The sequence below is a fragment of the Oryctolagus cuniculus genome, chromosome 9, assembly GCF_051225735.1.
Source record: "Oryctolagus cuniculus isolate XC-2025 breed Fujian yellow rabbit chromosome 9, ASM5122573v1, whole genome shotgun sequence".
In the NCBI taxonomy this organism is placed as follows: Eukaryota; Metazoa; Chordata; class Mammalia; order Lagomorpha; family Leporidae; genus Oryctolagus; species Oryctolagus cuniculus.
In genome coordinates this window covers 123,848,573-123,870,268 of record NC_142875.1, presented here as the reverse complement: position 1 = coordinate 123,870,268, position 21,696 = coordinate 123,848,573, and the positions used below count along the sequence as shown (strand labels likewise).

General features: G+C 46.7%; 1 protein-coding gene across 3 annotated transcripts in view; it reads left to right on the top strand.

The window, feature by feature from the left end:
- Window positions 1-21,696, top strand: part of ITPR2 (inositol 1,4,5-trisphosphate receptor type 2) — a 536,564-nt gene that overhangs the window by 471,726 nt on the left and 43,142 nt on the right. For all 3 annotated transcript variants that reach the window (XM_089304708.1, XM_051850872.3, XM_051850873.3), the window contains 3 exons: window positions 848-978; window positions 2,267-2,432; window positions 12,714-12,874. In XM_089304708.1, the coding sequence (XP_089160834.1) occupies window positions 848-978; window positions 2,267-2,432; window positions 12,714-12,874 (458 nt within the window). The remainder of the gene's footprint in view (window positions 1-847; window positions 979-2,266; window positions 2,433-12,713; window positions 12,875-21,696) is intronic.

The following is a 21,696-nucleotide window of genomic DNA, read 5'->3' as shown; positions in this document are numbered from 1 at the left end:
GTCTTGTTGTTAATTTTACACTCATGTCTCATCACACAAGCTGGCTGCACAGTCCCAAAATTCAATTCCACGGTGGTTCTCTAACCTTGTACTGACAAAAATCCACTTCAGTTCATTTACCAATATTAGGAATTCCTGATTTTAAGCATCTAGTTTAATATGAGTTTTTCTGTACTTTAGGTGACTAAAATTATGTTTAATTTTTGATATCTGTACTTTTAAGTAAAATTAGACTGGGAATTTTACTGTTTTGTCTTCACTTTTTAAGTAGATTTTTTTTTGCATACATACATTGCATTTCTTATCAGTACCTCCAAATTGATTCTTAAAAGCTTAGACATGTAACCCCAATAAAGAAATAATAAAAGCTGCTGCAAGATTTAAGCACCTGCTGAGTGTGTGCACCAGTCTCTGTGTGTAATCCTTGAAGAATCACTGGAAGGGTGTAAGCATTAAACAGCCTCTCCATTGTACAGATGAGGAAGTTAAAGTTCAGTAACTGGCCCCACAGTCAACGGAAACAGAGGAGAACTTGTAGGCAGGTCTGTCTGGCTTCCCGGTGCATGGTCTTTCCTCTGGCTGACTTGGTTCTGTCTTTAGCAGGTTTTATCACAGCCTTCCGACTACATTAGTGCGCGGCGAATATGAACCCTCTGATATCTCATGCCTTCATTCTGCCGTTTTTCCCTCTACAGAAAAAAATATTTTAGGATATTATTTCTATGGCTAAATCAGTAGGTGAAATAAATGCCATGTCACTTCCAAAAATTATGTCCTTGGAAGCAGGTAGTAGTAAATTTCCAAATGCTGGCTTGCTATCCTGTTTAACTTCTGTGTGTTTTGACAGCTGGGGAGGAATATGAAGATGGAATTGAAAGGACCTGTGACACCCTGCTTATGTGCATCGTCACGGTGTTGAACCAGGGCCTCAGGAACGGCGGGGGCGTCGGGGACGTGCTGAGAAGGCCATCCAAGGATGTAAGCCTGAGAACTCAGATTACTGTTCAACCTCTCCTACCAGAATTTGCAGTGTGGCTTTGGTTTCAGGATAACACTTGTGCATTTTACAAGGCTGCTTCAAAAATTTCATGGAAAATAAAATGAAAAGATAAGCTTGTTTGGGTACAAAAAATCTTTGAAATTCACACATAGTTTTTTTAAATAAACACACATTTTTTCATGAATTTTCCACAGACCCACTCCCCTTTTATGTGGGAATTTCAAAAAAAATTGCACCCAAATAAAATTATATTTTAATTCCATTTTCTTGCAATTTTCTGAAGTACACATATGTGATTAACATGTAATGGCATAACCATTAAAACCAATTAATTGTATACTAGTATTGCATAGAAATATATAATGTTCTAAAAAAGATCTATGCATGGCAGTAGGGTTATGCAGTGTTCCCATGTCTCACCTGTGTGTTGTGTTACAGTGACCAAAGCTTGGCTGTGACTTTATACAGGGGTTCACTGTTCCAGGAGTAGCAAAAGTGAGGCTGTCTCTTCTCGACTGGGTTTCCCAAGCACAAAGATTTACTCTTCGCTTCTGCATAGGAGTAGGCTCTGTTACTGATCCATGGTGAATCTAAACCTTAAACAAATTCTAACAGGATTTCCTCTGTTAAAATGGCAAGGCAGAAAAGTCTCCCAGGAATTGCACAATTTTGGAGCACGACGGATCTTAGTTCTCCAGGAGGCCAGCTGTGGCATGTTGTCGAGTCGTCGAACGTCCTAAGCCCAGGTCCCGCATCTGTGGAGCAACTGGATTTCCCAGTCGCTAAGTGTATTTCAGTGCTGCTCAGCAGGGAGATGTAAGCGTGCATTGTTTGCACTTGACCCTGTGAGAACTAACGTGCTCCGGAAACTGACAAATCACTGGGTCCTGTTCAGCTCCCTGACTTCTGGCCTTTGGGACTGGTATTTAACTACCTCTTGGGGAGCGTCTGGAACAGGGGCCTGCTGTGCCAAAATGCTGTTAGCAGAATGGCATAGTAAAGTGGTTTATAGAGAAAGGTAAATCCCTGCACTGAGAGAAAAGTACGTCAGCCCTGGTGAAATGGAAGGGGCTCTGGGAATCGGCTGGGCAGTTGACACTTAAAATAAAGATCGTAAGTGAGTTCTACTTGCTTTTTCCAACGTGCATCACTACTTCTATTCATTCTGCAAGCACAAATGTGTTCTCTGTACCAGACGATGTACTGAATCCACATGCTTCGAAGATGTGGATGGGTGACACATGTATTTTTAAATTTGTATTTCAGGAGCCCTTGTTTGCTGCCCGAGTGGTCTATGATCTCCTCTTCTTTTTCATTGTCATCATCATCGTCCTTAATTTGATTTTCGGTGTTATCATTGACACCTTTGCTGATCTCAGAAGTGAAAAACAGAAAAAGGAAGAAATTCTGAAGACGACCTGTTTCATCTGTGGTAAGTGTTCTCCAGAAGGCCAGCTAATCGATGAGTAAACTGTGTAGCAGGAAACAGCGGTGAGAATGATTTTTATTTGTCATGCTTTGGGAAAAATTATTTCAAAATGAAGGCTGGATACAATTCAGATTATGTAACTGAGCATCAGGCTGGAATTCTGCTTCCAGAAATAGATAGAAGAATCATATCCCAAAGCTATCCTGTCATTATTTCTGCAATTTATATGCTTCTCTGAGTATAGAATGTGATACAAAATGCCAAAAAGTTTTACCACTGGCAAATGAGTTTTTAATGACAATAACATATTGTTTATACAGCAGAGTGATTTTTATGTAATTTTGTAAGATTAGAAATCTAAGAATGATTTATCCAGCAGCTTGAACCTCTATGAACTGATATCACTGTGTTTTAGATTATGAGCTGTGCCATCTAAATTTTAAAGCTCTCTCTCCCTGTCTCTCTCTCTCACAAATAGCCCACACCTCCTCCCTTGCTCCCACCATTTCTCACAGACCCACCCCACCTTCTCTTTACCCTCCTCATTCTCTTTGTCTTGGACCCTGTCTCTGTAACCATCACCCTTTGTGGCTCTCATCCCTGTAGCGGCCTCCTGCATCCTAGAATCTTCCGCCTTGTTTAGATAATCACCAGCTCTGAGTTTCCCTCACTCTCCATTTTTCCAGATTCCATTGGAGAATCTTTTGGTAAAAGCCACAAAATAAGCCTACAGCATTACTCTGTGTAACAAATTAGGTCAACAGTAAATCCGATTCCCTCCTTGGTTCATCTGTTGTTGACTGCCTCATTTTCCCTCAGTGGCTTCCGCACACCTTTCCAACATCATTGCAACAGCTGGGGCTGGAGCGGGAGTAATGCTTAATAATGTCCTATACGCCAGGGAAACAAACGTAGGTTTGACATGCTCTGGTACAGGGTGTTCATAACCTGCTGCAGGATGCAAACGCTAACAATAGTATTGCTGTCTTGTGTGTTGGGGGAAGTGATAGACAAGTTCTTGGGGAGCTGCTGGTACCTACAGGAGGGGCACCTCTGAAGGCTGGGACAGGGAGTAGGGACAAGGACTCAGGAAAGCTTAGAAATGATGATGATTGAGCTGAGGCCAAAGATGAAAGGGAGTTAGCCAGACAGAAGTGGGGAGAAGCGGAGTGCTCAGGATAAGCCGAGGCGCAGAGGGCAGTGCAGCCCAGCGGTGTCCTCACTCCCTCTGGGCAGCTCAGCATTGCAGAGCAAGGCATGCCAAGAGAAGCGGTCAGCCAGGTCATGGCCATGAATGTTAGGCAGACGGAGATTTGCCCTGCAGACCTCCAAGGCGAGTGACCCATTGGAGAACTGCACAGGGCTTCATGTTTTGTTCCAACCTCCGTGGCAGCTATGAGATGCCATTCGCTCCTCAGGGGACAGTCCTAGAGGCAGGGTAACCAGCTGGGCCTTGACTGCCACAGTCCGAGGGGAAGGTGACCAAAGTGGCCGTGCAGTTAAAAAGTGAAGCCAGGGTCAGGAAGTATTCAGGAGATAGAGTGTTTACATCTTGGTGGTTCAGATGCACCTGAGAGGTAGCTTGAGTTCCTGTGTGGGAGACTGAGTTTGGGAACAGGTGGAGAAGAGAACGAATTAGAAATGTGCTGATTTAACTTAAGCAGTACTGACTTTGAGGTGTTACAGAGCATCTCAGAGGAAGCTGGTAGGCACAGGTCAGTGTATGAGTCTGAGCCCTGCAGAAAGAGCCTGAACGGAGGACAGGAATCGGGAGATCCTGTTTGTGGTGGTCCTGTGGGGAGTGCAGAGCAGCGCTTCTGGGCTGGACCTTGCACTCTCCTGCTTAGATTTCTTTCATGGGTCACTGTCCTCTCCGGATGTGCAGGACGAAGTGCAGCCTTTGGTAAGCAGACCTAAGACGAGTGGGAAGCACCGGCTTGGAAGAGTTAAGAGAGGAAAAGGAATGTGCACCAAAAAGCTGAGAGTACCAAGTCACAGTGGTGTGCAGAAAGCCGCGAATGTGTGGCGCCAGGGAGGCAGGGAGACGCCGTGGGAGAGAGAACTTAGTTATCAGCTCAGGGAAAGCAGAGAAGGTCATCAACGTGGTTGGAAAGAGCCTTCAGATTTCCTGCTTAGGAAGCATCCGTGACGAGACGCGGAAGAGATGGCGCTGTGTGGTCTGTGTGCAGGAGGAGTCTGCTAGAGGGAAGCAGTGGGAAGGAAGGGTCTCAGCTTTTTTTTTTTTTTTTTTATTGACAGGCAGAGTAGACAGAGAGAAACAGAGAGAAAGGTCTTCCTTTATTGTTGGTTCACCCTCCAATGGCCGCCGCAGCCAGCGCGTTGCGGCCAGTGCACCACGCTGATCCGATGGCAGGAGCCAGGTACTTCTCCTGGTCTCCCATGGGGTGCAGGGCCCAAGTACTTGGGCCATCCTCCACTGCACTCCCGGGCAACAGCAGAGAGCTGGCCTGGAAGAGGGGCAACCAGGACAGAATCCGGTGCCCCGACCGGGACTAGAACCCGGTGTGCCGGCGCCGCAAGGCGGAGGATTAGCCTAGTGAGCCGCGGCGCTGGCCCTGGTCTCAGCTTTTAGACCCGGGTTGGATGGGGGAAAGGAAGACTGAGATGTGACCACAGAAGATGTTGTACAATCGTCTAGGGGCTTGGGGAGGGAGAAGTATGCCCAGAGGCTGGAGAACACTTCTGATGCCTCCGATGATAAACATACCTCCTATCTTTTGGGGAAAAGGGGCCACCCCTGTATACTCTTTCAAATTCTTGTCTATGTGAAATATCAACACTTCTATTCTTCCCAGTGAATTTGTGTGTGGTGCCTCCTTTTTATCTCTTTGTAACAGATCCCTCAGCCTTCCCAAGGATGGTCCTTCCCTTCCTCCGTGTCCTTGATCCTTATGAATGCCACCTCTTCTGAGGCTGTATCCATTCTCTTAGCAGCAGCATGCACGCAAAATAAAAGATGATGATGTACTGAGTACTTCACGTCTGAATTTTCACCTATAGTTTCTCTGCCAATTTTATTCTGAAAAACAAAGACTATGTAGCAGGCATATTACAACCATGGAAGCAGAGATTCGGATCTCTTCAACATCAGTTCATAATCAGTAGAGCCTGGATCTGAACTCGGCTTTAACTAAATGTAAAATCCACTAAGCTGTATTATTCTCCTGAAATGATGGCGTCATAGTCAAGGTCCCAACTCAAGGACAAACAAGCCTGGGGACCCATCCAGGTGCAGGGGTCTAGTGCTGGGGGGCAGAGTTACTGCACGGAAGGGTGAGTTCCACAGCCGAGGAAAGGTGCTGCCTTGGAAACCCTCACGTGTGTCTCCTGGTCTTCCTTTGCCACTGCTTCCTGCATGAACTTCGCAGCTGTCCTGTTGGGGGCACCACCCCTGAGAAAGCCTCTCATGGGAAGAATGGGTCAGAGCAGCGGAAGCCACATCTGAAGATGTGATTCTACCTTCTGTGTTCTAACAACAGCAAGAGCAAACATGAAGAGCAAGATTCCTGCTCCTCTCTGTCTTCATGGACAAAATTCTCTTTGGATTTTCACAGTTACTTAACAACCTACATCCTATAAATTCCTTAAAGTATCCCGGTGACTCTCAGCACCAAATTTCAATGCTCTTCTCAGGCATTGCTGTTAATTCCTGCTCACTTCTCCTGCCTCTAATTGCTTTTTCTCCAGGTCCATCCCGGCTTTCTGCTTCTCCCCAGGCCCCTAAATAAGAGGTTTCGACTTTGTCATCTACCCCTTGCCCTCCCCTTAATACCCTCTTTCTGTGGATGAGTGTCAAACATGCATCCTCGGTGCAGCCCCCGCCCGCCAGGCTCCTCCTGTGTTCAGTTGTTCCCTGGACAGCTGCATGGGCGCGTCTTCCCAGCAGCCAGTCACCATGTCTGAAACCAATGCACCACGTCTTTCCATCGCTTTCCTCCAGCTTAGCTCCTTGTGCTGAGTTCCTGGTTGCTCTTCTCAGTATGCCAGTGTGCCTTTGGTGATCTGGGCTGGGAGACTCACTGTCACTTTTAGCATCTCCTGCTTCCTCTTCCAGGTGCACTAGCTACCACGTGCTGGTGAATCTGCTTTGGCGTTCACACGTGCATCCTTGCACGTTTCCCCACAGTCAAATCTGGTGTTTTTCCAGCTCACCCTGGCTCATACCCCCAAGCACCCTGCTTAGTGCTGCAAGCTCATTTTTCCACTTTGAATCCATCATTTCCTTACTCAAAAAACCATCAGTAATAGCGTAGTCTTGAACGCTGAAACTCTGGGTTTTACTGGCATATAAGGTGCCCCACAGTCTGGCCCCTTCTTTTTCGCTCATGCTTTTATCCATTCTTTCTCCCAGTTGTAGCTCAAGCTCCAGTCCAACTGCATTACTCACCTTTAACTTCCTGGATCTCTGTGTGCTCTCAGTTGTGGGAAACCATTTCAACAACCACAAATGACAGAGCTACTGAACTGCATATTCTCTCTCGTGTACACGTGTGCACATACCCAGCTACGATGCTGTTGTTCCATGAGGCCTTATCTGGTCTTAGCAACCAGAGTAAGCATGTGTGCTCCTACAGTTCTTCTGTCACAGTTAGATGGGGTTACACATATTGTTGTCCTGTCACTTCTGCTGAATGCTGTGTGCGGGCACATGAGTATTATAAAAAGTATATGATCTTTACAGTCAGATAGAAATGGTTCTGCGATGGTTCCACATCCCGGCTCTGGGAGCTTAGCTCTGTGAACTTATCATTCTGAGCTGCTGTTTCCTCGTCTGGAAAATGTGTAACATAGTGCCATGTTTTAGCATTATAGTGAGTATGAATGAAGTCATGTGTGTGAAACTCTCTAGCACAATGCTAAACTAAGAGTCAGCCCTCAACACATGTTAATTTCTCTTCTTTAAGAACTACAGGTCCATCTCTTATCCATTTTATATTTCTTTATGTGTATTGAGGATCATTTATGAATATTTGCTTAATGACTAACTATGCAATAAGTCAGCCCCAGTTTAGCATTATCTCTGTACTTCTGTGGCTTATAACCTACAAAAGCAAGGTGAAACCAGAAGTAGCAAGTTGGTGTACATGGCAGACAGGAAGCTGAAGTTGTTTCAAATTTTGTCACACACCGAGCATTATTTCTGTGAGATGTATGTGTCTACAGGGACGTAGGGTGACGTATCAGGAGCCCCAGGATGTTAGATCAGCCTGGTCTGTTCTCCATAACCTTCATGTTTATGCAAACTTCTAGATGACCATCTAGGTAATTTAAGCTTAATTTAACAGTATTTTATACTAAAGAAAATATGATATTGTAAAGCAGAGAAGATTCGGTATGAACATTTAAAATAAGTTAGAAATTTTTTTAGACCTTGAGAATTGGTCCCAGGCACTTGGGCAGCTAATCCCTGTGACCTTGGTAGCACAAAGGTGCACACTGTCTGCTCTCCTCCCTTATAGGGCCTTCAGCAGACACGTGGGAAGTGTTGTGATGATGACTATCTTGATATGTACTCGTTCCTGGAACCTCTGGCCACATGTTAGATCAGCTATGCATCGTATATGTTTTCAGATGTAATTACAAGAATGATTTAGACAATTGCAATATCTGGGAGTTGGACTAGTAGACTATAAAGTAGCTGTGGGTAATCTAGAAATGGTTCTTGGAAGAGAAGAGTTGAGTGTTAAGTTGTGATATCAAGTAGCAGAGGGCAGCATCTTTACAGCAGAGTTGGCTCCAGGTGTGCACCTTAGGGCTACCCATGTTAGGACAAGCGACGGTGGATCCTGTGACAGGCAGTGGCAGCAGTTGGAACTTCACCAGCGTTGGAGGCAATGGCCAGCTGTTGGAGAATCCAGATGACTTGGAAAACAATTACTAGCAATCCAGAAGGCAATCAGGATAGGCTGGTCATTAGTAAAAGACAGGGCGGAAGCAGCCAGCACAGAAACAGATTAGCTCTTGTATGTGTATTAATCATTGACTTTGAATTACCAGAGATTGGAACTCCAAAGAGAAGGGGCTGTTGATAGACCAGAGGTGACAGAACAACACAGAAGAGAAAAAATTGCTGATAGGTTAGCAGTCCGATCATAAAGGTAGGATGTCCTGCTGTGGTGACATTAGGATAAGCCCGGGCATTCAGCCATGCTTGATGCCTCCCACTCCCTAAATCTAAGCCCTCGCAAACTTGCATTCCACAATCCCTTTTCAGACTCTCTCCTTCACTTACTCAGTTATTCTTGCCAACTTCAGTTGAATGCCTACTGTTTTCCAGACACTGAGCCAGGTACTGGTAATCCAAAAATTCATCAGACAGTAAAGCAGCAGAGGCTGAGACAGAGACAGACACATTTTCTTAGTAAAGTGTTGCTGGGACAGTGAGGACGGCCCAACTGGTGTGTCTTTGGGGTTCAGTGGTGGCAGCGCTTGAACGGAAGCTGGAAGAGGGAATACCTACAGAGACAGGAAAAAAACAAAAAACAAGTAGCAGATGGAGGCACAAAGACTCCGAGGCCTTGGTGTGCTGGAAGGTGGTGGAACATCATTTCCAGTTCCCCCGCCCACCGTGAGTTCATTCACAAAGGGGAAGAAGGGCTAAAGAAGCAAGCGTTTAATGAGTTCAGTTTGCTTTGCCTGTAAGATAGCCAGGTGGATTTATCCAGTAGACATTTGCAAATAGAAACTGAAGTTGAGGAGCGAGGTCGTTCTGGGGAGAAGGGTTGAGAAATCATCAGCAGGACGGTGGGACAGCACAGCTTAGAGAACAAGAAGCTGTGACCACGAGAGACAGCCGTGACGTTTCCCTTGCTGTCCGCCCCCCCACCCCGACCTCCTTCCCCACAATCTTCCTCCGAATCCTGCACCCAGGCAGCTCTGAACACTCTGCCTCCTCCCGGAAGCCTTCAGGGTACAGTGCAGGTGCTGAACGCCTGTGTCTGAAGCTCTTTGTGGTTTGCACCACACATACAGCACCGTCTTCATTTCCAGATGCTGCCACTCAGCCTCGTCAGAGAACTGATGTCCCCCAGTCCGCGCCACGCCATCTCTTCTGTCCACGTGGCAAATAAATGTTTAACTCCTGAGTGAGCCTTCCCCTAATGAGAGGTGTTAAGCTGAGCAACTTACTAAATCGTTTTCACTATTTTCTCACCGTAATGAACCGCTTTAATTATAACAGCATATTTAGACGTCTGTATGGTTATCAGCGTAGATAGATGCTCAGTAAAATTAAATACCTTTTATTACCATTTACCTTTTCTCCACTTGCTATAATCGTGTTCCAGGGTCAAGTTTTTAAAACTTTACACCCCTGTCTGGCTGGTGCCACAGCTCACTGGGCTAATCCTCCACCTGTGGCACCGGCACCCCAGGTTCTAGTCCCAGTCGGGGCACTGGATTCTGTCCTGGTTGCTCCTCTTCCAGTCCAGCTCTCTGCTGTGGCCCGGGAAGGCAGTGGAGGATGGCCCAGGTGCTTAGGCCCTGCACCCGCATGGGAGACCACGAGGAGGCACCTGGCTCTTGGCTTCGGATCAGCGCAGCACGCCGGCCGTAGCGGCCATTTTGGGGGTGAACCAACGGAAGGAAGACCTTTCTCTCTAAGAAAAAAAAAAAACAAACTTTACAGCCCTTTGAAACCTTTGCAAATGTACCACTTTCCCCTCCTTTATACTTCCTGGATATCCTGTACCCCTTGAGAATATAACACAAGCTGTTTCTTCTATCGCATTACCAATTAATTGACAGTAGAAACATCGTTTTTATAGCTCCTTGCAATCGCTGGATGTTTCAGTTCAGTTCTGGGAAAATCTCCTTGATTCATTCTCTCTCTCTCCCTCTCTCTCCCTCTCTCTCTCTCTCTCACACACACACACACATACACACGCACACACCTCTATTGGGATATAATCCATACACCTTACTGCTGACTCATCTGGTTTTCACTATATTCAGAGTGGTGTATTCCTCACCATACTCAGCTTGAGAACATTGTCACTGCCTCCAAAGAAACCCCGTACATCCTTTAGCTGGACATACATAAAGAAACCCCGTACATCCTTTAGCTGGACATACATAAAGAAACCCCATACATCCTTTAGCTAGACATACATAAAGAAACCCCGTACATCCTTTTGCTGTTAGCTGCTCCCCAACCCTTCTGTGCTCCTAAGCCCAGGCAACCACTGGTCTCCTTTCTATCCCAGTGGCTTTGATTGGGATCAAAATATATAGCCTTTTGTGACTGATGTTTTGAAGATTCACGTGATAGCATCTATCAGTGCATCATTGCTTTTCATAAAAGAAAAATACTCCATTATATGGATGTACCCTAGACTGTTTATCCTTCCACCCATTGATGGAAATGGGGTGTTTCCGCTTTGAGCGATTATGAAAAATGCAGCTATGAACATCCATGCACAGGTCTTTTTATTTCTCTTGGGTGTGAACCTAGGAGTGGCATAGGCTAGCTCCATGTTTAATGTTTTGCGGAACTGTCAAACCATTTGCTGAAGAGTATCGACAAAAGGCAAAGAACTGGTTATAGTGTTAAATGGGGCGACCAAGTTCAGCTGCATTAAGGAGGTAAGGGTTCTGCTGAACTAGAAGGTGAAGAGTCAGAAAGTATCAGGTAGAGTTTGGCGACCAGCAGGACAACCAGTGCAGAGGCCCTGAATCAGCAATCTGTGTCCAGGGAACAGCAGTGGGGCAGTGTGGTTGCATGGAGCCAGCAAAGAAGGGGATGAGATTTGTGTGGCTAGGAAGCCACAAAAGAGTTAAATACTGCATGCAATACCCTTTTGCTAACAAGTGTATTCATTGATTATGTGAAACACAAACTTAGCTGGGCATTCTGTATTCCATCTGGCAGTAGTACTTGTAAGTCATTCTAAGAACTTGACCTGTACCCTAAGCTGAGGATGCATTGCAGGGGAGAGACCTCATCACATCTCGGTGGCTGCTTTGTTGAGATGGGATGAGTAGGGTGACAGTGGAGACAGAGGGGTGGGGGGCACTTGCAGGTGATAATGGCTCAGGACACGGAGGCAGTGAGAAGTGGTCAGATTTAGGACAGATTTTGGGTGCTGGAGGCCTTTCAGTGTGGATTGGATGTGATGTGGGAGAGCCAGAGAAGATTCAAGGATGACTCCTAGGCTTTTGGCTTGAAGAACTGGCAGACTGGAGTCGCCACAGAACCAGAAGAGGAGGCCTGTGGGTGGAGCAGGCTTGGGGAAGAGGATAGTTTATTTGGGGCATGTGGAGCTGATGATAGGTCAAATAAGATGAGGCACACAACCATCGGCCAGCTGAACTTTATGGTATTTTCCATAAAGACATCCAATAATGGGAGTTAAAAGGTCACCCCTTTATTAAGCACATATTTTTTAAATTTATTCTGCTTTGAACCTTATTCTTTGAAGGGTCTTCTCCAGACCTGAATGCCCTTTTAAAACATTCTCAGGGAAAGAGTAGCCAGGATTGAAATTCAGTGTCCTGGTTTCTTCTCCAACATCTGAACTGCAAGGCTACGTTGCATCCCAGCCTCCCGTTTCACTTGGCCATCGAATTCTTGTTTCCAGAGAGGTTTCTCTTCATCTCTGCTCATTCCCTTTCATCCACTCTTCAGCACTGACGGCAAAGCATCTTCTCCACCGCTCGTCTCTGCAGTATCTTTCCAGAGGCTGAAAATGTGCCTTGGAAGAAGCTGCAAAGACCCTCCTCTTCCCGAAATGCTTGGGCCAGAGCAGCCTGGAAGACTGGAGCAGAGTGAGAGACCCCAGTGCCTGCAGTGCATACGTTACACTGATGACAAGTGGTTTTGAAGAGCTGGCTCTCTCATCTGTCTTCTGTAACCCTCGCGCTGGAGAAAATGATTTCTCTGTTCTGTCATGATTGCCAAGTAGGCTTTTTCTTGTACAGTCATTTTTACCTTTTTTCTTAGACTTGTGGTCCAGTTTAATTGGACAGTTTTGATATGGCTATATTTTAAATTACCTATGCATTTTACATCTATAATACGGCTGTAAATTTCCAAGGATCCTAGAGAGAAGAATAAATGTGTGTTGGGAAGGAATTTATAAACTGTGGCCTTTTATTTTCCTGGGGTCTTGTGTACCAGCTTATTCTTAATTACAACATTTTAAATTAGCACACTCTCACAGAAAGCATTTTTTTCACAATAATGATTATGCTGTGTCTTTGTGCTAAGTAGTAAGTGCTGATTAAATGGCAAGTCACGTATTCTGTGTTTCCTGTGTTTTGCAGGACTCGAGAGGGACAAGTTTGACAATAAAACTGTCTCATTTGAGGAGCACATTAAGTCCGAACACAACATGTGGCACTACCTGTACTTCATCGTCCTGGTGAAGGTCAAAGACCCGACAGAGTACACGGGACCTGAGAGTTACGTGGCCCAGATGATCGTGGTGAGTCCCAGGGTTTCCGCCTGCACGGGGTCGCATTCGGCTGCTTCCACCTACCCTACCTACCCGCCTCCTAAAACGTAAAACTTGTATCTGTCAGTTTTTGGTAACTTTTTTAAAGGAAATCTTTTCTGCTTTCAAAAAAAAAAAAAAAGTTGAGAGAGTCAGAGACAGAGATAGACCGACTGATAGGCAGTGTTGCCTCTGTAAATGCCTGCAACAGCTGAGGCCAGGCCAGTTGAAGTCAGGATCTGGGAATTCAGTACAGGGTCCCATGTGAGTGACAGGGAGCCAAGAACTTGAGCCATCATCTGCTGCCTCTTAGGGTGTGCAGTATCAGGGAGCTGCAATCAGGAGTGGAACTGGGGAGCCGGCGCTGTGGCTCAGTGGGATTAAAGCCCCAGCCTGCAGCACCAGCATCCCTTATGGGCACCAGTTCAAGTCCCGCCTGCTCCTCTTCCGAGGGTTGGGTTCATGCAACCCATGTAGGAGAACTGGATTGAGCTCCTGACTCCCAAGCTGCTATTGCAGATATCTGGGAGTATACCCAACAAGTGAGAGCTTTCTCTTTCTCTGTCTCCAAATTATACTTTTGCTTTAATTAAAACCAACAAAAGAATAACAGAAGGAGGTTCTCTGTGATTCAGCGTTCCTTCTGTCTTACAGACATTTAAATAACTTTAATGCATCCTGATACACATTTAGTGAGTATCATTGTATCCAGTTTAAATTCTGGTATTCTTATAATAAACATAGGTACATATAGAATTTTTTTTCTTGAAAATATCCCAACAAAATTGTGTTTGCTACCTGGGAAAGAGACCTTGGAGGACTCGTGATCCTCCTACGTGCTTGGTCCTCGGGGTGACACTGGTAAGCATGGCTGCACAGCCTTCCCCAGGAGTTCAGCATGTGCTTGGGAAAGCCCACTCCAGTGCAGGGGACAACCAGTGAACAAGTGCAGAGAGCAGCATGTTAACAAGGAGAAGCTGATGTAATAACCATTTCCCTTGCCTGTCAGTGTCTGTGGGTCGCAGGAGAGCTACATGTAAATTGAATTTTTATACCTCATTGTTTTTCATGCCTTTTTTTACTACTGTTATAAGTTGTTTTTTTCTGCATTCTTCTATCAACAGTGGACAGGACCTAATCCTGTTTCTCTCTCTCCACTTTTGCCTTACTGCCTTCTCCCTTCTAAATCAGGAAAGAGGTAACCATTTTAAGGAGATGCATTCTGCGTCAGCATTTGTACATTTCTGATCCCCTGTGCTTTGCTCCTGCTGCAGATGTGAAGGGCGCCATTGGAAGAGTTGACTCTGCATCACTCTGTGTTGTCAACATTTGAGTAGATTTGAGCAGTATCTGGTCGGCTCCTATTGGTCACTTGAACTAAAAGATTTCAGAGACTAGGAGTCTGATGCATTCCCCCTTCAAAAAGGAAGTTGGGGTTAGTAAGAGAGGGGGGAAATAACAAACAAAATGTGTGTGTGTGCTTCCGAAAGTTCCTGGAAGAAGAGAATTAAAAGATAATGTGAATTTTCCATGAACTTTTTGAAGTCCCGTTGTAGACTCTGCCAAGTTCCCCAAGAATAGTCCACGTGAGACTCCGCGAAGGCTGGAGTGTGACGTCCACCTGGAAGGGAGTGGGAGGCATTGTGTGTGGGTGTGTGTGGGAGGAGAGGGTGAAACACAGCAGACAGCAGAGGATTTGTGCAGAGGAGTCTGCTGTGTAAGGCTGAGTTCCCCTAAGAGGGAACAGTTGGAACAAATGCATTAATGGGGCACTCATGGGGTGGGGTCAGTTGTCCAGTGTCATTGGTACAGTCACTTACAAAGGAGCTGGGAGAGACAGGACATGGAAAACCGACTGGACTTCCAATTAACAAATGGAAGCATTTGGACGTATTTCCTCAGTAAGGGGGAGCTATTGGAGGTCGTGTCAGAGAGCACCTAGGACAGTGGTCGGGCCGTGGTGTGTGGCGTGCTTGGCCAGGGCAAAGGTGAAGTCAGAGATGCTGATGGGCCAGAGATGAGATTAAGGGGAGAGCATGGGGAGGGGTAGGAGAGGTGGACGCCAGAGCCTGTGGGCCTCCTCGCTGGGAGAAAGCGGTGTGTGTGTTCAGCAAAATGCCCTTGTTAGGAGGAGAAGCTGTCAGAACAGGAGTTGTGGTTCTGAAGGGAGACTGGGGGCCAGCAGTTGGGACCTGAGAACAGAGTGGTGGCACTGCCATTTATTTGCTGGGTGGTTGTGGGATATCGGAGTGAGTCTTGGGTGTCAGCGGTGTGTCTTGGATGTCATGGCTGTGCCCTGGAAGCTGCCTCAGCCCCCGCCTCCTCCCCTAGAGTGAAGAAGCTGCTGCATCCCTCGTGAGCGGTATGAGCCCAGTGAGCTGCTGCGTGCAAGTACTTGGTGATGGCGGAGGGACTTGGCCAGTGACAGTCTCACCAGGACTTGCACAGAGACTGTCCACGGGAGCCATCAGATTAGGGGAGCTGGGAGGAGGGAGAATGTGTAAAGAGAGAAGAAGAAGAGAAAGTCCAAAGCAGAGCCTGGGGGATCCCCCGTTTAGATAACGAAGGACAAATAAAGTAAGCAGAAAAGAGGAAATAGAGGAGGCACAAGGAGGACCAGGAAGTGCAGTGAGTCAGAGCTGAGAGGAGCTGTCGTTGCCAGAGTCCAGCAGCCTCAGCTGCTGCATAGAGGCCAGGAGCAAGGGCCAGGCCAGTGCCTGTGGGTTCTGTGACGCCGAGGTCACCGAGCGCCTCCTCCAGAAGAGGGCTGCCGTGACGACGTCCACCGCCTTCCACGTTCACGTTGTGTCATGCGCTTGTACTCGAGTGTCTGAGTACCCAGGACGTCTCCATTCTCATCCGGGCAGTGCACATGCTGAAGGACAGACTCTGTTCCCACGTGTTCACGGCCAGGAGAAGGAAGGGCAGTGATAGGCTAGGTGTGCTGGAAGCAGAAGGGTGTTTGCATGGAAGATTGTTCATGTATGTAAGTGGCCTTTGAAAATCTAAAGATCTGTAGCTGATAAGCCCAGATCAGAAAATCTGTTCACTCCAGACTCTATGGAGATGACATCCTTGTAGTCCTGATCCTTCTAGAGAGAGAGGTTGAGGAACACAGAAAGTTGAAGCCCATTAGCAGTTCATTTCAAAGATGACGTGTGCGTGCGTGTGTGTGTGTGTGTCTTTCTCCATGCCAGACGTAACTACTCTTAACAGTGTGGTAGGAAACCTTCCAGACATTTCCCCACCACTCTTATTTTGCTCCTTGAAAGTAGGTTTCTTCGGGTGGGGGCGGGGGCGGGCACCGTGGCACAGGAAGATAAACCACTGCCTGGGGTGTCCACAGCCCATAGAGGAGCACCAGCTCTCGTCCCCACTGCTCCACTTCTCATCCAGTTTGCTGCTGATACTCCTGGGAAGGTGATGGCTGATGGTCCAAGTACACCTGGGAGACCCAGGTGGATTTCCTGGCTGCTGGCTTCAGCCTGGCCTAACCCTAACTGTTGCAGGCATTTGGGAAGTGACCCACCAAATGGGAAATCTCTCACTGTCTCTGTCTCTCTCCCTCCCTCCCTCTCTGTCACTCTGCCTTTCAAATAAACAAATAAATCTTTTATTTTTTATTTTTTTGATAGGCAGAGTTAGACAGTGAGAGAGACAGAGAGAAAGGTCTTCCTTTTTCCGTTGGTTCACCCCTCAGTGGCTGCTGCGGCCGGCAGGCTGCGGCCGGCGCATCGCGCTGATCCGAAACCAGGAGCCAGGTGTTTCTACTGGTCTCCCATGCGGGTGCAGGGCCCAAGCACTTGGGCCATCCTCCACTGCACTCCCGGGCCACAGCAGAGAGCTAGACTGGAAGAGGAGCAACCGGGACAGAATCCGGTGCCCCGACCGGGACTAGAACCCGGTGTGCTGGCGCTGCAAAGCGGAGGATTAGCCTGGTGAGCTGCGGCGGCAGCCTGAATAAATCTTTTTTACAAGTAGGTTTATCTGGGGCAGGCGTTTGGCCTAGGAGTTAGCAAGTTTGATCCCCAGCTCGGGCTCTGGACTCCAGCTTCCTGTCACTGCAGAGCCTGGGAGACAGCAGAGATGGCTCGAGTGATTTTGCTTCTGCCATCCACTTAGGAGACCTCAGCTGCGTTCTGGCTTCTGTCTTTGCCCTTACCTAGTCCCATTAAGGTCAAGCTTTTGTGGAATAAACCAGCAGATGGGAGTGTGTGCTCGTGTGCTCCCCTGCCCCCCAACTTTGTCTCTCAAATAAGTGTCTTAAAATTGTTTTAAAAATGTATTTTCTAAGTTAATTTAGATATTTATTTTTCAACAGGGCTTTGGAGGAAGTTTAAAATTCATAAATGATGTAGCTTTTACCCGTAAGGGTCAATGCAAAAGCAAATGAGGAAGGTCCTCATAATTGTTTACAAAATAACTCGTCTGAATTCTGCCCCACTGTTTAAGAAAGTCTGCCTTGCACCCTGGTGCCCTCAGAAAATGTCTCTACCTTTTGGTGAAATGGGAAAAATCAGGCTAGAGCAGGTTTAGGGGATATTTCTCCCTCTGGTTATGCTTTCTCTTCCAGTGCTTTATGCTTTTATCACCATATCAATAAAGAACGTTTATGCTGAGATCCTTTAAAAACATCGTCAATAAAGCCATATATTGTTTCCAAGAGTTAGAATCTTAGGAACCCTGTTTGTGCCTCTGCATCCATCCAGTGGTAGATTCAGGAGTCTGGAGTTTCAACTGAAACATAAAAACCTCTTGCCCCTGCCTTCCAAGTCTAGACCGTGCGGTTTAAACAGCCAGTGCCTGAATATTGAATTACAGAGAGCACCTGTGGGATGTGGTCAGGGGAGATGTGAGTACATCAAGGCGTTTGGGGAATGTATCTTCTTGTGACAAGCAAGCGCTCGCTTTTGATAAGAACATTGTGCTGGGATCAGGAACAGAAAATGAGAAGGGGAAGGGGAAGGAAGGACCATCAGGGAAAGTAAAAATAATGAAAGCGAATCCAGTAAACTGGAGGAGCGGGTAGAGAGGACAAATCCTCCGGCAATAGCAGTGGCTTCAGGCGTCACCAAGCCCCTTCGCTTCTCCCATTATCCAAACGATGGTGATCGAGGGGAACACAAAAAATTGACATCATTAGAAAAGAAAGCGTCCAAGGCTTTTAGATGCTTCTCTGACGTTTTGGGGACATTTTCGGGTGTTCAGCGTTCATTTGCTGAGCTATGTTAGGGATCTCTGGGGGATACTTACTACTCATTTGATGGACAGTGAGAGCCATGTTGGAGCAGGTACCTGGCGTGTCTGATGGCCTGGGTTACTCCTGGGACCCCACTGGTCACTGTCCCCCCTGTGACCAGAGATTCGGGGGACCACTTCCTCTCTTTACTGCATCCCACTGTTAAGCATTTCTGCTTTTTAAAATCTTGACTAACAACTGTTTCCTGATATCACAGTGATGCCAGGAAGACCATTTAAGTCATAGTTCGGTTAACATGAGAATTGTCTCCACACAACAGATAATTGCAAGCTTCCTGATGATCACAAGCAGGTCTGAGGTAGCTCTCCGTTCTGCACAGCACCAGGGCTGGTAATATCTGTAATATGCCTGAAACGCAATTCCATAGACCTTGTGCTGTGGCCTGAAACACTGGTAGCTGTGCTGCTGGTTTGATGGCTAAGAATAAATAAAAAATCCTCTCTTCCCCCCAGGAAACTCAAAACATTATGGAATGAATAAATAAAAGATCCAGTGAAATAATAAATCAGTGTTTTTTTTCTGAACTTTCTAGTAGTTGGACGTCATTTACAGATAGACGGACCAAAATAGCTGCCGAGATTGGAACACGAATTTCCCGTTAGCCAAATGCTGTCTTTGTGCCTCTTTTAAAATCAGAAGTAGGAAGGCTGATGTCAGCTGATCCAGCCGGAATGGGTGCAGTGTTTGAAATGGGGTGGCTGACTTGAAAGACAGGCGCTGTAACCCCTATGTGGTCCTTCTCACTACACCTGTCCAGCCAGCGCCTCCCCACCCCTGGGATAGGCCCTACAGCGCTCTCCCAGCACGGGGCAGGGGCCACTGGGTGCATTGGTGAGTTGTTCAGCCCAGCTTGCCTTAGCAATGAGTCTTTCCTTTTAATAGGCTGTTAAGACCTCTGAAAGAGGGCTCATCCTTTCCATGTGCTAGAAATGAAATACAGTCACCCATTACTTCAGCTGTGTAAAGGGGGAACAGAGCTAACAGTTTTCCAGATGTTGTTCTCTGAGTCTCGAATTCAAAACCAGTCGTGTTTTGTTGAGCTGTGTTTTGGGGCAGTGACCGTGGAAGGAGAAGATTTTTGTGCTCATAAAAAAACACAGAGGCTGCTTTGATTTATGTGCACCCCACCCACCTTAGCCCCACCTGCCAACTTAATTTCTGCATTATTGTTGTGTGTCATAATTGTGAAATTATGTGTTCTGATTCTATTATTTCTAATTTACACTAATTGCGTAATTGGATCTAATGAAGCCAATTATATAACTGCTCAAGTTTTAACTCAAACCTATTTTAAAGGCTTCAGAGCTTAATAAGACACTTTTCAAAGTGTTTACATTTCAAGGCGAGCCAAAGAGGGTCTTTGCAGCTGAGAACATGCAATTAAGTAATCGGCGTTCACGTTCAAGGGGCTGCTCCGCCGTTTCCCGCTGCTAGGCAAGATAGGTGTCCTTAGTTGAAGGGGGTCCTGTTCCGTTCTCCGCCCTGCGTTTCACTCTCAGTGTGGGTTCTGCCCTCTGCATTATTCTCATTTCCTATTTCGTATTCACATGTAAGACCCATGAATTACCACGGCTTTTGCACGCATGTTCAAGTGTTTCTCATTCTCTTTTTAGCCTGTTAGACCTCAGTCCTGGAAGTGAGGATAAAAGGATTTGACCAAATACTGGCTACATGGTTTTCATGCGTGTAAGTGGGATGAGGACGCCTGGAGGAAGAGGCTCTGAAGTCCTCAGTGATCTACTGGATTCCTGCAGACTGGATCTGTGGTGATCTGGTGATCGTCTGCAGAGTTCAAGAAGCCGAACATAGCATTTTTAAAAATTTATTTGCATGCATTTCATAAATACAGCTTAGGAACATAGTAATTCTTCCCACCATACCTGCCCTCCCACCCACACTCCTACCTTGCTTCCTCTTTCCTCTCCTATTCCCAGTCTTGTTTTTTATTAAGATCTATTTTCACTTAACTTTATACACAGAAAATTAACTCTATTCTAGGTAAAGAGTTCAGCACTTTGTATGAGGAAGGAAAAGAAAAGAGAGAAAAACAAAATAAACATAAAAATAAAAAAAATTTAAAAAACAAGAACAAAAACTGTTCTTCGACAGTCCAGACAAGGGCTATCAAAGTCATTGCACCTCAATGGTAATGTCGCTTTTTTAGGAGTGAGAGTTAGAGGGAAGAGGAAGGGGGCGGGAGTGTGGGTGGGAGGGAAGAACCAGCGTGACCCTAGAGCTGTAATTGTGAAATGTGTGTCACACAGCATTTGTTTTCTCGTCGGTGTTTAAGGAGAAGCTCGGTATAAAGGAATAAACCTTAGACCTGAGAATCTGCTGCTGGAGTTCTTAGAGTTTCCAAGATTGCTCACCTTATTATCCTTCTGCTCCTCAGCGTATCCCTTGATAAAACATGCATCATGTACAGTTTCGGGTCACAGAGTAGACGCTGGCTGAACTGGGCCAGAACCTTGAAGGCCTCTTGCAGAGCCAGGCTTTAGGCCTTCGCTTGCTGGGTCAGGGGACGGAGACACGGTGGGGGTCCCACAGGGTGACTGGGCAGATAAGACTGCAGGAGCATAGGGCAAGGGGTCATTTGGAGGACTTGGGTCAGTAGGTAATTTGGCACCCAGGAAATTCTACACTTGCCCCAACCGTCCCTCTGCATGCCAGCTCTGTATTTGGCCTGGATGTGACCACATTTTCCTTGCAGAGTTGTGTTAAGGACTCGGTACATCTTGCACACCAGCACCGCTGCCACTCGTGTGACCGACCTTGGGTCAGAGCTGACTGTGTGCCTAGTGCTGTGCCTGATCTCTTTCAAAGCCGCCTGATAACCTTGGGGACAGATGCTGTTATTATGATCCCATTCTACACATGGAGGAACTGAGGCTAAGAGACTATTGGGAACTTGCTCCCAGTGGCTCCCCTGTGCAGAAGGGTGGTGTGTCCATAACTTACCTGGCACATGCATGTGGCCAGTAGATGTTTGTTAGTTTTGCATCCTGCAAAATGCATAAAGCCAGAAGCTGCAGGTCCATTGAGAACTGACAAGGCCAGCTGTAACCAGCACTCTACGCAGTGCACATGGGCTTACAGAAGGACTGAAAACTGAGTCCATAGGGAGGGAGGAGGCCTGGCTAGGAGACAGGAAGTCAGATGACAAACTTACAATGGCAGGAAGGCCTGAGCGGAATTCAAATAGGAAAACAAGAACTCGTTCAGAACTGGTTGGCAACTGTGCGCTTCCTACAAGGATTAGAAGTATTCCAATCACAGTCCTCACAACCGCAGGCAAGAAGGGGCTGTGGCATGTTTCACGTGCACTTGCTGGGGTCTGCTGTGCCAGAGACCCTGATAAGAACAAGAATAAAATGCCGTCACGGCCCTCACTGAGCCACAGTGTCACGGCAAGGATGGTGACAGCAGCAGCTGTGCTGCCACTCAGAATCCTGGTGAGTGACAGAACGCGCTCAGCAGCTCTGGGCAACCAGAAGAGTCTTGCCGTGAATCCCACATCTGTACGTCTGCTCTAAAACCCTTCTGTGCTGCTTTG